At 38.5% G+C, this 12,495-nt stretch overlaps 1 protein-coding gene across 1 annotated transcript; it reads left to right on the top strand.

Annotated features, from left to right (window-relative positions):
* The first annotated feature begins 9,421 nt into the window (after positions 1 to 9,421).
* Positions 9,422 to 12,182, top strand: LOC134530393 (mitochondrial import inner membrane translocase subunit Tim16-like). Its single transcript, XM_063365171.1, has 2 exons — positions 9,422 to 9,496; positions 9,597 to 12,182. Exons 1-2 carry the CDS (start codon positions 9,437 to 9,439, stop codon positions 9,936 to 9,938), a joined length of 402 nt encoding a protein of 133 aa, XP_063221241.1. The 5' UTR covers positions 9,422 to 9,436; the 3' UTR covers positions 9,939 to 12,182.
* Positions 12,183 to 12,495: the final 313 nt, after the last annotated feature.

The following is a 12,495-nucleotide window of genomic DNA, read 5'->3' as shown; positions in this document are numbered from 1 at the left end:
CAAATGAACAAGCATTCCGGTATTGAAAAAATGTATCGAACTTACAGTTTCGATACTTGATACTTTGCGATACCGTCAAGTATCGAAGGTATAGAAGTATCGAAAATCCCATCACTAATATTTTTATTTTATTTTGAAACTTAAAAGAATAAAAAACTTATAGTTTAAAAAACTTTTTAAAAAAAAAACCTGCTTTTATCATTGAATGAACTAAAACTTTAAAAAAAATAAAATTTAATTTGAAGTTTTTTGTCCAACAGCCAAATAATGTACCACAACTGTGTATAACTAAAAGCGTGGGGAGCTTTCTTCTTTCATATTCGTAATGACTATATCTTAAAATTAGTGATAGAAAATTTAAGACAAGTGATATTGAGCACCCTCTTAGGCGTAGATCCGTGGGAGGGGCAGGGGGCTCGGGCCCCCCTGGAATTAAGAAGCCCCTCACTAACGGCAGCCTGCCAGCACTTGCAAAAGTGTGACTTTGAAATGTGTTTGATGTCAAAACTATGTCTTATGGAAACTTTCTGTATAATTTAAAATTTTCTTCTTATTGCACGCATGTAGGCCAAAATATGGGCAGTGTACAGCATACGGGCATCACATCCAGGTATAAACATGTTGGTTAACCCCACGTGCCAAATCTCGTCCCCTCCCCCCCTGAAAATTTTCATGAGCCCCACTTGCGAAGCCTAAAGATTTTGCCCCCTGAAGCACGCCATTACTAATTTTAAGTTCATTATTGTTATTAAGTTCATACATTCTTTTTCATAATGACTATATCCTATAATTAGTGATAGAAAATCCATTACAAAACATATTGTTATTACTGATAGAAAATTTAAGACAAATTATATCAAGCAGCCCACGTTTTTAGCTTTACACAGCTGTGCATTATTTAGCTGTTTGACAAAAACTTAAAGTTTTAAAGTTTTTTAAACTATAAGTTTGATTATATTATAGTACTGTATATCGATTCCGAGTGTTTTTTAAACAATACATCTGTGGATTCATCTATTAGTACACTGTATTTTTGATCACTTTTATCTTCAACCAATGATTGTGTAAATTATGGATACATAACTTCGATTATAATGTTAGTAGGCCTACACTTTATACTATGTAACTGCACGTTTTTAGCACCCTCATCACTGGAAAACACCTTTTCACAAAGTGCACCTAAATGATGCACAGCTAAGATAGAGCAGTGTTCCGCAATGACTAAAGAAAGGACAGCTTCCACTTTGCTTGATATTCTAACTCTAGTTTTCGGGACAATTTTTATAGCTAAGATAACCTGTTTTTTTAAATCCATTTTTGTTTATGGTTATTAGTTATTGAATGTTTTTTAATATCACTCTATTATACATAAAACTCTGTAACACATATTTGACTTCTTGCCTTAGATGAGTCTCCAAAGATTGATTTCGGCCATCCCTTGAATTCAGGCCCTGCTTCCCACGTATCTCAATATTTTTGAACATTTTTTTTCTGAGCTAAATCCATAATTTAAGCCACCAAAACAAAAGTTTAAGCTCTTTATAATAACTTTAAATGAATTAAAAAGTGTTCGAGCTAGAGGATATAAAAAATCAATTAAGACAATATCAGTCAGATTGTTCACCATACAAAACATAATAAAATCCAGGGATTCAAACCGTATTGGTATTGTTCATGTGTTACCACTGGTAAAAATAATTTTATTTAGAGTTAACTTTTCGAAAAACAATGTGTTGTGGACAGAAATATATTTTATTATTTAATATTACGTATTTTTTTGTCAAATCGAAAAAAAAATTTAAGTTCAATAGTTTAAAATTTAAGTATAGATCAATAAGTCCTATCGATGATAACACTAGTAAATAGTGCATTATTCTCTAGTCAGTGTAGTATCTACTCTATAGTTAAATACTTACATGAAAATTGCAAGTTTTATTATTTCTTCCAAGTTGACAAAAAATGTATCCACTGTCTAAAACTGTTTTGATTTGTACTCCAAAAGTCGCCAGATAAGTCGCTAAATCATTTTTGTTGTCAAAACCTTTTTTGTCACTAAGACTTAAGTAAAAGTCGAAATTTCTAGAGAAATAATAATTAAAATGATATGTCGACGTTAGGGTTCCCGTGGTTCGGAGTCGCTGCCCAGCTGCTCCGGTAGAGAGGGTACGTGCCACGTGGCAAGGGAACTACCCTAACTCGGGTGAAATAAAAGAGTTTATGACGTTAAGCTGGGTTTAATGCACACGTCACACACTGTACATGGGCTGTCACGGCTCCCCTCTGTGACAGTCCATCAGGGTGAGGCCCGGCTCCACGCACTTTGAGCGCGACACGACACTACCAGTGACCTGACTGGCGGTGACACGACAGTGACGCAACTGGCGGTGACACGACTGACAGTGGCGTGAATGATGGTGATGTAACTGCCGACGCGAACAACTGTGACGTGACTGAGAGTGATGACTGATGGTGATGTGACTGACAATGATGCGAATGACGATGACACAAAAGATTGTGACGTAACTGCCGACGCGGACGACGGTGATGTGACTGACGGTGACGTGACTGACGGTGACGTGACTAACGGTGATGTGACTGACGGTGATGTGACTGACAGTGACGCGAATGACGATGACACGAAAGACTGTGACGTAACTGCCTACGCGAACGATGGTGATGTGACTGACGGTGACGTGACTGACAGTGATGCGAATGACGATGACACGAAAGACTGTGACGTAACTGCCGATGCGAACGACTGTGACATAACTGATGGTGACGTGACTGACAACGCGAATGACGGTGACGTGACATCGGTGATACGACTGCCAGTGTCCGTTCGACTCTCACTCACAACTTCGCGACCGCACTCTCTCATCCCACTCAGGCGACTGACTCGACCCGCGCTCCGCGACGTCTCCGCGGCCTCCCCCCTTGCCGCGCGCACATGAATCCCCCCTCTTCCCTTATGAAAGGCACATTACTGTTATGGTGGTGCCTCTGCAGGGCGTTCCCCTCTCGGCCAAGGCCATTTGTTACACTTTTGCGCACGGGCGCCGGCGCACACGCAAGCCTGAAGCAGCAACGGGCAATAATGGCCTCAGCGAGCCGGAGGAGCACTTGGGGCGACGTCAGATAATATTGACTAATAATTGCTTATTTTAATTTTGATGAGTATTAATAAAGAGCAAAGTAGCAGTAACAACACTGGTCGATTGCCGCTCTGGTGACAATCGATACGCCATGGTGGCTGACGTTCACATTACTACACCTGCCTGTCCTGCACTATGCTGGGGCGCGTTCGGGTTGCACATGCTCTCACGAGGCGGTGATGTGCCATAGTGGCCTGTGCGGACCAGAAGATCACCGACGTTGGTGTCAAAACAATACTGTAAATTAAAAATACAATAATATACAGATCTGGTGTCGTGCTTCGCATCGAGGCCTGGAGCCCAGTCCCTAACCCGCTACCAGTGGTCGCCCCTGCCTGAGGAACACACCAACCGGCTGACAGCCATGGCTCAGATAAGCAACCCTCCCAATAGTCACCCACTTGAACCCTTGTGTGAAACATAAAATATTTATAAACTTAAGTTATTATAAAGAACTCAACTATGACATAAATTAGTAATATCTTATTAGGACAAGTGTGCCAACTAATATTGTTTAACTTTAAGGTTTCTCTAGTTACTATTTTTTTGTGGGTTTTGGCGCGAGGTGACGCTGTATCCTTCTCTCGCGCCATCCCTTTCCGGCAGTCTTCTCAGGGTGCGACCAGGGGTGGACACATCATTTCGTTGGGAGCCTTTATCATTGATTCATAAATCTTGTAACTATAATTCATCGACATAAATCTTTTTCTAGATAACTCCCAAGGGTCATTTTGTGGTTCCGGGCTTATCATGCCCTTCTTCAATTTAACTTCGCTACGTGACCCTGCTGCAGGGTCAAACTTGTATGGGACTGGCCGACTCCAGGGTATAGTTTTTGTTAATTAAGTCATGTGTGTGTTTTCCAGCCTCACAGACATATCTCTTAATTGTCCTACAATATATTTATGTCACATGTTTCGAGTCACAGTTAAACAAACAAACTTATGGGATTGGCCACCTCCAACCGCAAACTCTTTCTTAGCGAAATTGCTAGGATCAACTATTTTACATCTTAACTAGCGCAACATGCAGCATATTTAAATGTTATTTATATTTTCTGGTGCAAGCCATGTAACTGCAACGAATGCATGTGAATCAAAACCATGTCTTTTCAAAATGTTTGTTTTTTTTATTTACGGTAGTTTTTGATATAATACAGCCAGGAATCACCCACCTATGCTGTGTAAGGAGTGTGCACCTTTTTCCATAATTAACTTCATCCAGTTAGTAGCATTCAACAGCCTAAGCCTGGGGCTGATGACTCACACTACAGCATTTAGTTAGTTCTAAGCTAGCCTGGTGCCAGTGGTGGCTGGTGCCTTTTGAAAATGGGGGTTCACAGCATTGGGCTCTTTATATAAAGAATCACCGACCCCCCCTCCCTATTGAAGCGGCGGGTCCGGGGGCCTCCCCCTGGAAAAAATTGGATTTTAAGGTGTAAAATGGTGCTTTTTGGGCATTTTAAATCATATAAATACCAACAATTTTTTCCAAGTTATTGTGGCACGAAAAATATCTTTTTACCTCCAAAATAGCCACCGGATATGCCGCTCACACTGATAATATAGCAAATGTTAAAGTATGCAGTGTGAAGTCTTTTTAAAATAAATTAAAATGATTACCATAAAATGTTAAGTACACAAAATTCTGATACAGTTTGCTAGCAAGAGTGTTATTGGTGTGACCAGTTGTAAATAAGGTCTATCATTTTATCCATTGTTTTGTTGGTAATTATATATAAATAGATATATTGTATTTACAACAGCATTACATTTACAATATTTAAATACAGCATTGACTTTTAAAATTTGAATTACCAGTAGTTTATATTTTTCCTTTGAACTTACTTTCCTTAAGCACTATAATATAAATACAGTAGTACAATAGTAATATAAACATAATATGGTATTCACAATTTTAATTTAGTTTTTAATCTTTTCCTTTGAGAGAACATTCTTTGAGCATCACTATATACATCTTAACTTGAAACAAATCTGAACCATTCACTGTAAAATGAGCTGAACAATTCATTTCACCCAAAAATTAAGTTGAACAATTTACGAACTCTGGTTTAAACAACATAGGAAAACATAATGTGAGGATATTATTTAGAATAATATTATTGAAATTGAAATGCTTAAGTGCAGTTATTATAAACTAAATCTATCCTTCTATGTTTTTTAGAAGAAAATAATTAAATGACCATGACAATAAAATTTGGTATTTTGTTTATCATGTCTTTTTCTATTGAAAGCATGGCTAACGCACTGAGTCTGTCTTCACACATTGTACTTCTTAAAAATGTTTTTATCCTCTTCAGGGTTGAGAAACATTGTTCAGCTTCAGCTGTAGTCATTGGAACAGTTGAAATAATAAGTAACAATTTGTGTGTTTCCGTAGACGTGGTCTGTAAATTGTTTTCAAGGACAAACTGCAGAATACTAGCTGATCCATCCCTATCTCGGAAGTCGTGTCGCTTGTAAATTATACTGCTAGCTCAGTTTTCAAACGAGCCTTAACTAAGAAAGGATACGTTTTGGTTGTTTGTTCAAGAAGATGAACAGGAAATTGCTTATCATATTCCTGGAAGTTTTCGGAATCAAAAAGGCATACCGCAGAATAATATGTTGTGAAAGAAAACCTCTCCTTTACTTGATTAGTAATCACATCACATACTTCTTTGGCTGCAACAGTTCTATTTACATGAACATCTTCCACTTTCCTTTTTTTAGAATGCTGCTCTGGAACCGACATTTCAGTTCGCATTCTCACTTTATCCATATTCTCTCTTTCTTTCTCAAATGAAAGTCGAAAACGGTCAACATGTTTCCTGACTTTATCGGCATCGATGCTCCTTTTTTGTAGCTGATTAAACAAAAATGTATACATGCGGCATTATATTGTGAAAAACTGTCAGCCAAAATACAAACACTGGATCATTCAACATACACCGAATAGCTCCCTACTGGTTGATTGTTGTTGACTGCTTGCATGACGACTCAATTTCGTTCATGCATTCAATCAGTTCTTTTCTGTACTTGTACACCGTGTTAACAGTACGACTCTTAAAATTCCATCTTGTAGAAGAAGCACGAGGAATTCTCCTGCCAACAACGCCATCAAGAACAGCAATTCTCTGTGGTGAGTGGCTAAAGAAGTTAGTTATATCACTCAAATTGGAAAAGAATACACGGACTTGTTAGTTTTGGCTTGTAGATTGTGCTAAAATTAAATTCAACAGATGCGCATAACAATGCACGTAATGTGCATATATATAATTTTGTTGAATAATGGCCTGAACACCATTGTAATGCCCACTCATTACACTAGTCCCATCATAACTCTGAGATATCAATTTCTCGGGTTTGTCAACAATACTTTCCAAAACAATGCGAATACATTCTGCGATTGACGCAGCATCATGTCCTGGAGGACTTACAAACTGCCAGAATCGTTCTACTGCTTGCCCGTTAGGTAAAACATAGCGAAAAACTATAACCAATTGAAATAAAGATGATATGTCTGTCGTTTCGTCTGCAATCACTGAAACAAAACTTGCACATGAATTTTTTTTAAAATGTATTTTCCTTTCCAATGACAAATTAGAAACACCAGTGTTTTTATGTCCGAGACTGTTAACTTACTCAAGGCCATAACGAGTAACTTAACTTAGTAGTTAAACCCAACTTTTTAAACGTTGCACTAAATGCACTTAAGTAGAACAATAACACGTGACAAACAGCGCCGTCATCATTCTCGAAGAGCGAGCAAAAATGGGAGAAACAGGACAAGAAATGTCGCGCAGTGCACAGGCTAGTGTTGCGCACGACTGGACTGTGCTCCTAGGCTGGCTTATGGGGAGCTACCCCCTGCACGTCGCTCCGAGACAAGCGGCGCGCCGTCGCCCGCCTAGCCACCATCGCATGTGCAATCCCAGCAAACAAAGCAGCGGCAAGCTGCGCTTACTCTATAGCGGCGGTTTTGGAAAATATTGCTAATGGTTATAAGACCAAATGGGTTGCATTTATTTATTATTCGATGTGTATGATATTTAAGTATTACAGTAGGTGCCTATTTAAATGAGGCTAGAGGGTTCACGTGCAAGTGTGCTCTAATGCAATAACCGCTACTGCCTGGTGCCCTCCCAGACAACCCTCCAGCCCACTAGGCTCACCCGGATTTCAGCCACGAAACTGTGTGTGATGGCAGGACAACATTTAATTAATAATTCCTCACGTTTTTTTTTTTCCTTTTCAAAAAGTGATTGATGTTCTGAAGGCACTTAAAGGGGTTAGATAAACTCAATGAAACAATCTGGTTTACAATAGTTTTTTGGTCAAAACAATTTTCTATCGCTAGTTTTCAAAAATTCAACATATTTAAAGCATTATTATATAATTGAATGAAATGACTTTAGTTAATAGGTCCTGGAAGATACAAATTTTCCCCTACAAATTTAATTTTAAGAATGATACTCTCATTACCTCCGCTAACATTTTTAAAGTTAATAAAGCTAAGTTACTATTTACAGGGCCTCAGATGGAGGATAATATACAACTGACTGTTATCCAGTACAAAGTCGGGGCATAAGACTACTCAGGGTCAGGGGTTCAACACCTACAGGCCAAGTTAAGGTAGACGTCGTACCTCCGTGCCTCGGCGTTAAAGCCCGGATCACAGCCCTGTCCGCAGCGCGCCGCAGCTTTGGGAATGACGTCACTTCCGCTCCGTGCGCGCGAGAGCAGTGTGCCGGCGTCCTGGTCTCCAGTCCCGTGCGAGCCACCTTCGAGGCTAGACGCGGCCGTGAGACGCTCCATAAACTCGCCGCTATTATCGCTTTTGTTTTCTGTACTATAGTGTGTTATAATCTCATATATCGTTTTCTTTACCGTGTGCGTGAGTGCTGTTTTGTATCTGGCATGTCTGCGGGCCAAAACACGTGGACTAACACAACTAGCCTGCACCGCACCTTTCTCCAGCGCGCGAGACGTCCCTCGGCAGCTACACGGGCCGGACGGTCCACCCCTGCCTCCCCGCAGGAGGCTGCTCTACGCGAGAGAGCTGGTGCCGGGCTATACAAGAAAACGGCCGAGAGACATCCGCCACGTCTCCACGTATTCTGCGGAGACGGGTACGCGACAAGGTGTTCTGGATGTACGATGCACAACAGATTAACTCTAGCGGTTCTGGCAACCAGAACGCCACACTGACAAATAACACACACGTGGATACTCTGAAAAAACATTTATTACTAACGACCTCACTATCAAAACTACACAAAACCAGAACTTGTAAAAGCACCACACGACTGCCTGTTCTCAACTGTTTGCATCTGACAACAGGTTAGCTACAAGGGTAGAGCTGACGGCTAGCCTAATCTCTGTCTCACCACTATAGTGCCAATAATAATTACCATGGCACCAAGGTCAGCTGCCGAATTGACTCGCCACTTCTCTGCTTCCCTCCACCGAGCCATCGATGGCGCACGAATCTTCGCGAAGCCTGCCTCGGGCAGCGCGCTCCCTATATATAATACTCCGAGTCGAGTCGCACATTTTAGTTATGGACCGTACGGCCGGGTTAGGACCGACCGTGGAGCTGATGAAAGAAGATTTAGAAATATTACCTATGGATGTTACATATGGAATCTGGATGTTCCCCGTACGCGGGGCTGCCGGCCCTGGTGAGTGCTGGAAGGATACTGACGACGGCCAGGGAGGGGTGAAAAACCCGCGGGAAAAAGACGGGAGCACGGGAAGATGATGCCGGCCAGTTTTGTGAACGAAAAGAGTTTACAATATCATTAATTAATTAACAAGAATTATTAGGCTTATTAAGAGTTTTAGTTTGTATTTGTTATTTGAATTACACATGCACTGGATTCCCTTATGCGCATTGCCACACCCGGCAGGGCGCTTTGTACACCTAGCCGGCCGTGACTGACGTCACGCCGTTCGAGGCACTGCTTCCCCTTGCACTATGACACACGCGCGGGCGTGTTCGTAGCACTAGCACTGGCTCAGGTGTTGAGGACACATAACGGCCTGTGCTCTCAGAGGGAGCACCAACGGCGGCATCAACATCTTTTGAAAACAATATAGCAAATTTTCGTTCTTATTTTCTCCTTTATTTGAGGTTACAATAATACTTGTTGGGTATCTTATTTATTCATTGGATTTTTTTCCACTAACGATTTGTGTTTTCATGCAAAGAGAATACAAATAATTTTTTACGTTTATGCTTATTTAAAAATAATTAAATTTTGGCATAGATGTACTAATATTATGTTGGTACTAACTGAACAATTTTCATTATTTTCTTGTTTGCTGTACAGCAACATCATGGTATGTGAAACATAACTTTTGAGGTTATGCTATGCTTTTATAAGAAATAGAGCACTACATGGCAAAGTATATCGCTCAAATAATCGTTCTGGGTGTGCAGGTAGTAGGGCGTGCATTCACCCGAGCGCTACGACAGGAGTTTGCGGCTAGCGAGCAAGCTGCAAGGCGGGCTGGGGGCGGAGACCAGGGAACCAGTCGAGCTGCGGAGAATGCGAGGACGGGAATCACCGTCGAAGAGGCGAAGAAGATTTTGAATGTGGAAGATCTGGATCCCGAGAATATCAAGGAGAAATACGAATATCTGTTCAAAATCAATGATAAGAGCAATGGCAGTTCGTTCTACCTGCAGTCGAAGGTGTTCCGCGCCAAGGAGAGACTGGACGAGGAGTTGAAGAGTGCAGATCAAGGTGGCCGCAACAAGCCATCTAGTGAAAATACGTAGCGCAGTTTATTTTGGCCTGTGTTGTAGACTAGGCTAACAGCTTTACAGTAAGGCTAAATGCAGAGGTAACTGTGATACAATTCAAATACGTTCGTATAGTCACCTGGAGAAGCAAGAATAACTTGAAGCAAGTAGTGCACATCGTTTTTATGAGCAATTATTTATGTATTCCTTCTTTTGTTCTCTAAATAATGCACAACTTTAGGTATTACTGCAGAAATATTTGGAATGTTCATATGTCAGGGAAGTAAAATAGTGTTTATATTTAACTTGGTACTTGCAACTATGATCATGAAGTTCTTGTATTAGGGGCTAAATTACTGTTCTTAGATTGGCAGCTTTTCATTTAGAGCAAATCATTTTTGCAAATGTATTTTTGTACACTGCAAACATTTCTTTATTCACCCCTTAAACTGGTCTAAAATTCCTACTGAATTTGATGATACTTTCTAGTGGGCTGGACCATGATGTCGGGAAAACTTATGTCACAAATGCCATTAAAAAAAAAAGAAGAAAAATGACTGGGAAAATTATAAAATTTACTGTGACAATGATATTGAAGCAAAAACAGTAATTTTACATGAATATTTACTCGTTTTCAACTTGCTAAAACACTCATAATGTTTGCAGACTGCAAGGATGTTTTCAGCTAGTAAGTTTCATACAATATCAAGTCATCAGGATAGGCACAGGGTGTTCTAAGTAGTAAATTAAAACTGCATCATGTACTATAGGATCAACATATAAAAACAAAACATTATCAGAAAGTAAACAAAAGCGATAAATGCTGTATGAACGACCATAAATTTCTGGTCCCAACAAATTTGTTGCTTTTACTTAACAATAAACATACCTAATGATACGCAAACAACAAATTCAATTTGGTGATTCTTTCCTCCATTCCACTACATGGGTCAGAATACTTTTTAAAATGCAAATAAAAATTATCTGTCATGATACATATCATTGCACAGCAATTTTAAATTAATTCAAATACAAGTAACCTAAAAAAATTTTTTTTATAGTAACAATCACATACCATATAATAAAAAAAATAACTGTTTCCATAATTAATAAAATTTTGCAGTCTGGTTTGTAGAATGTATATGAAATTTATTTGTTGGTTTTTTTTATGCAGAAGCTGCTAATTTAGGTAATTAACAATTAGGGAACATCTCAAGTTAAATTATCAGTAAAAAAAAATATTCATTAGAAATTCTTATAAAGATGAAATTCAGGTGAAATGTTTTCTTTGGCCTTTGATTTTATAAAGTTGTAATTCTGTAATTTTGTATAAGTTTTATATTTGATTATGTATTTTGTAGACAAATTGGTCATGTGACCCAACTTTTGTACAGATGGTGAGGTGACATTTAATTATTAAGGTTTTTTTTTTAAATTTGTACCCTTCTCTTCTTGACTTTGAAGCTATATTAATATTGAGTATGTTTACAAAATACATCTTTAAATTAATTAATTTTCATTATTAAGATTTGAACCAATTTATACAATTTTTAATTTTGTATATATAAATGCTTCAAAAATTGAATGTTAAAAGATATTTTTGGTTACAAAATGGGGTCATGTGATTATTTTGTCCACAAAATCTCCCAATTTGAACACAACTTGTATAATGTAGTAATAACTACAAATATTTCAGGATTATTTTGTTTTTGTATGTTGGCCAAACTTGGTACTTGTAAAATATTGTTATGAATGTTATTGGAACAAGTGGTTCTAGTCATGTACAATATTATGCATGTTGGTGAAGAACAATAACACTCAAGAAAAAAAAAAAGGCTGGTTAACTCATTCTTTAGAATTGTTTGCAAATTTTGATGGGAGTTATTTTGTTGTTCCAAGAGAGACATGGCAAACTACTTGCATCATACCAAATATTGTAATAGGGACAATATAGATAACTCATAAGAAACACACGAGACAAATGATGTAAGCAAACCTGGCAACATGGAGTGAAAATAGCTTGAAAGCAATGCAGTAAATTGTCTCGCACTTCGCCAATGTTAATTGCCCAGAGTTTCCCATATTGTCGTATTACAATATTTAATCGTACATCTTTAATTTGTTGAATTATTTTCATTATGCACCTACTTGTTGATAGTTGTTTGATGTAGCATTTAAATTAAGCTGCTGTGCAGTTGGTAGTAGTTACAGGGTATACCTGTAGTTTTAATGATACTAACATGCTAAAAAATTAAATTAATAAAAATGTTGTTGAAAATATCTCCAAGCAATTAATTTGATTTTTAGAAATGAATTAATGCATTGTCAGTGGTTACACTTTGGTATATATGAAACACATATAACTTATACAGTGAAACATTTCTCTTCAACAGCCACTGATGGTATGTAGGAAAATGCTTGCCCTGTATTTTAACATGCTTTTATTAACGTCACTTGTAACTACGAAACTATGTAAACAAATCTTGGAAGTCGATTTTAACCAACTTCTAATTGTCGTATCGTTTTCAAACTTTGCAAGTAGGTATATGCAATTCGAATCACAATACAATAATTAGGTACAATCAAACTGATC

The sequence above is a fragment of the Bacillus rossius genome, chromosome 3 (assembly GCF_032445375.1).
Source record: "Bacillus rossius redtenbacheri isolate Brsri chromosome 3, Brsri_v3, whole genome shotgun sequence".
Taxonomy (NCBI): domain Eukaryota; kingdom Metazoa; phylum Arthropoda; class Insecta; order Phasmatodea; family Bacillidae; genus Bacillus; species Bacillus rossius.
This window is presented reverse-complemented; position numbering and strand designations above follow the sequence as displayed.

Bases quoted from the DNA above. Each gene is read 5' to 3' on its own strand.
- LOC134530393 (XM_063365171.1), top strand. From the start codon at position 9,437: ATGTTGGTACTAACTGAACAATTTTCATTATTTTCTTGTTTGCTGTAC. The intron at 9,497-9,596 runs GTATGTGAAACA...CTGGGTGTGCAG, and splicing joins TGCTGTACAGCAACATCATG to GTAGTAGGGCGTGCATTCAC.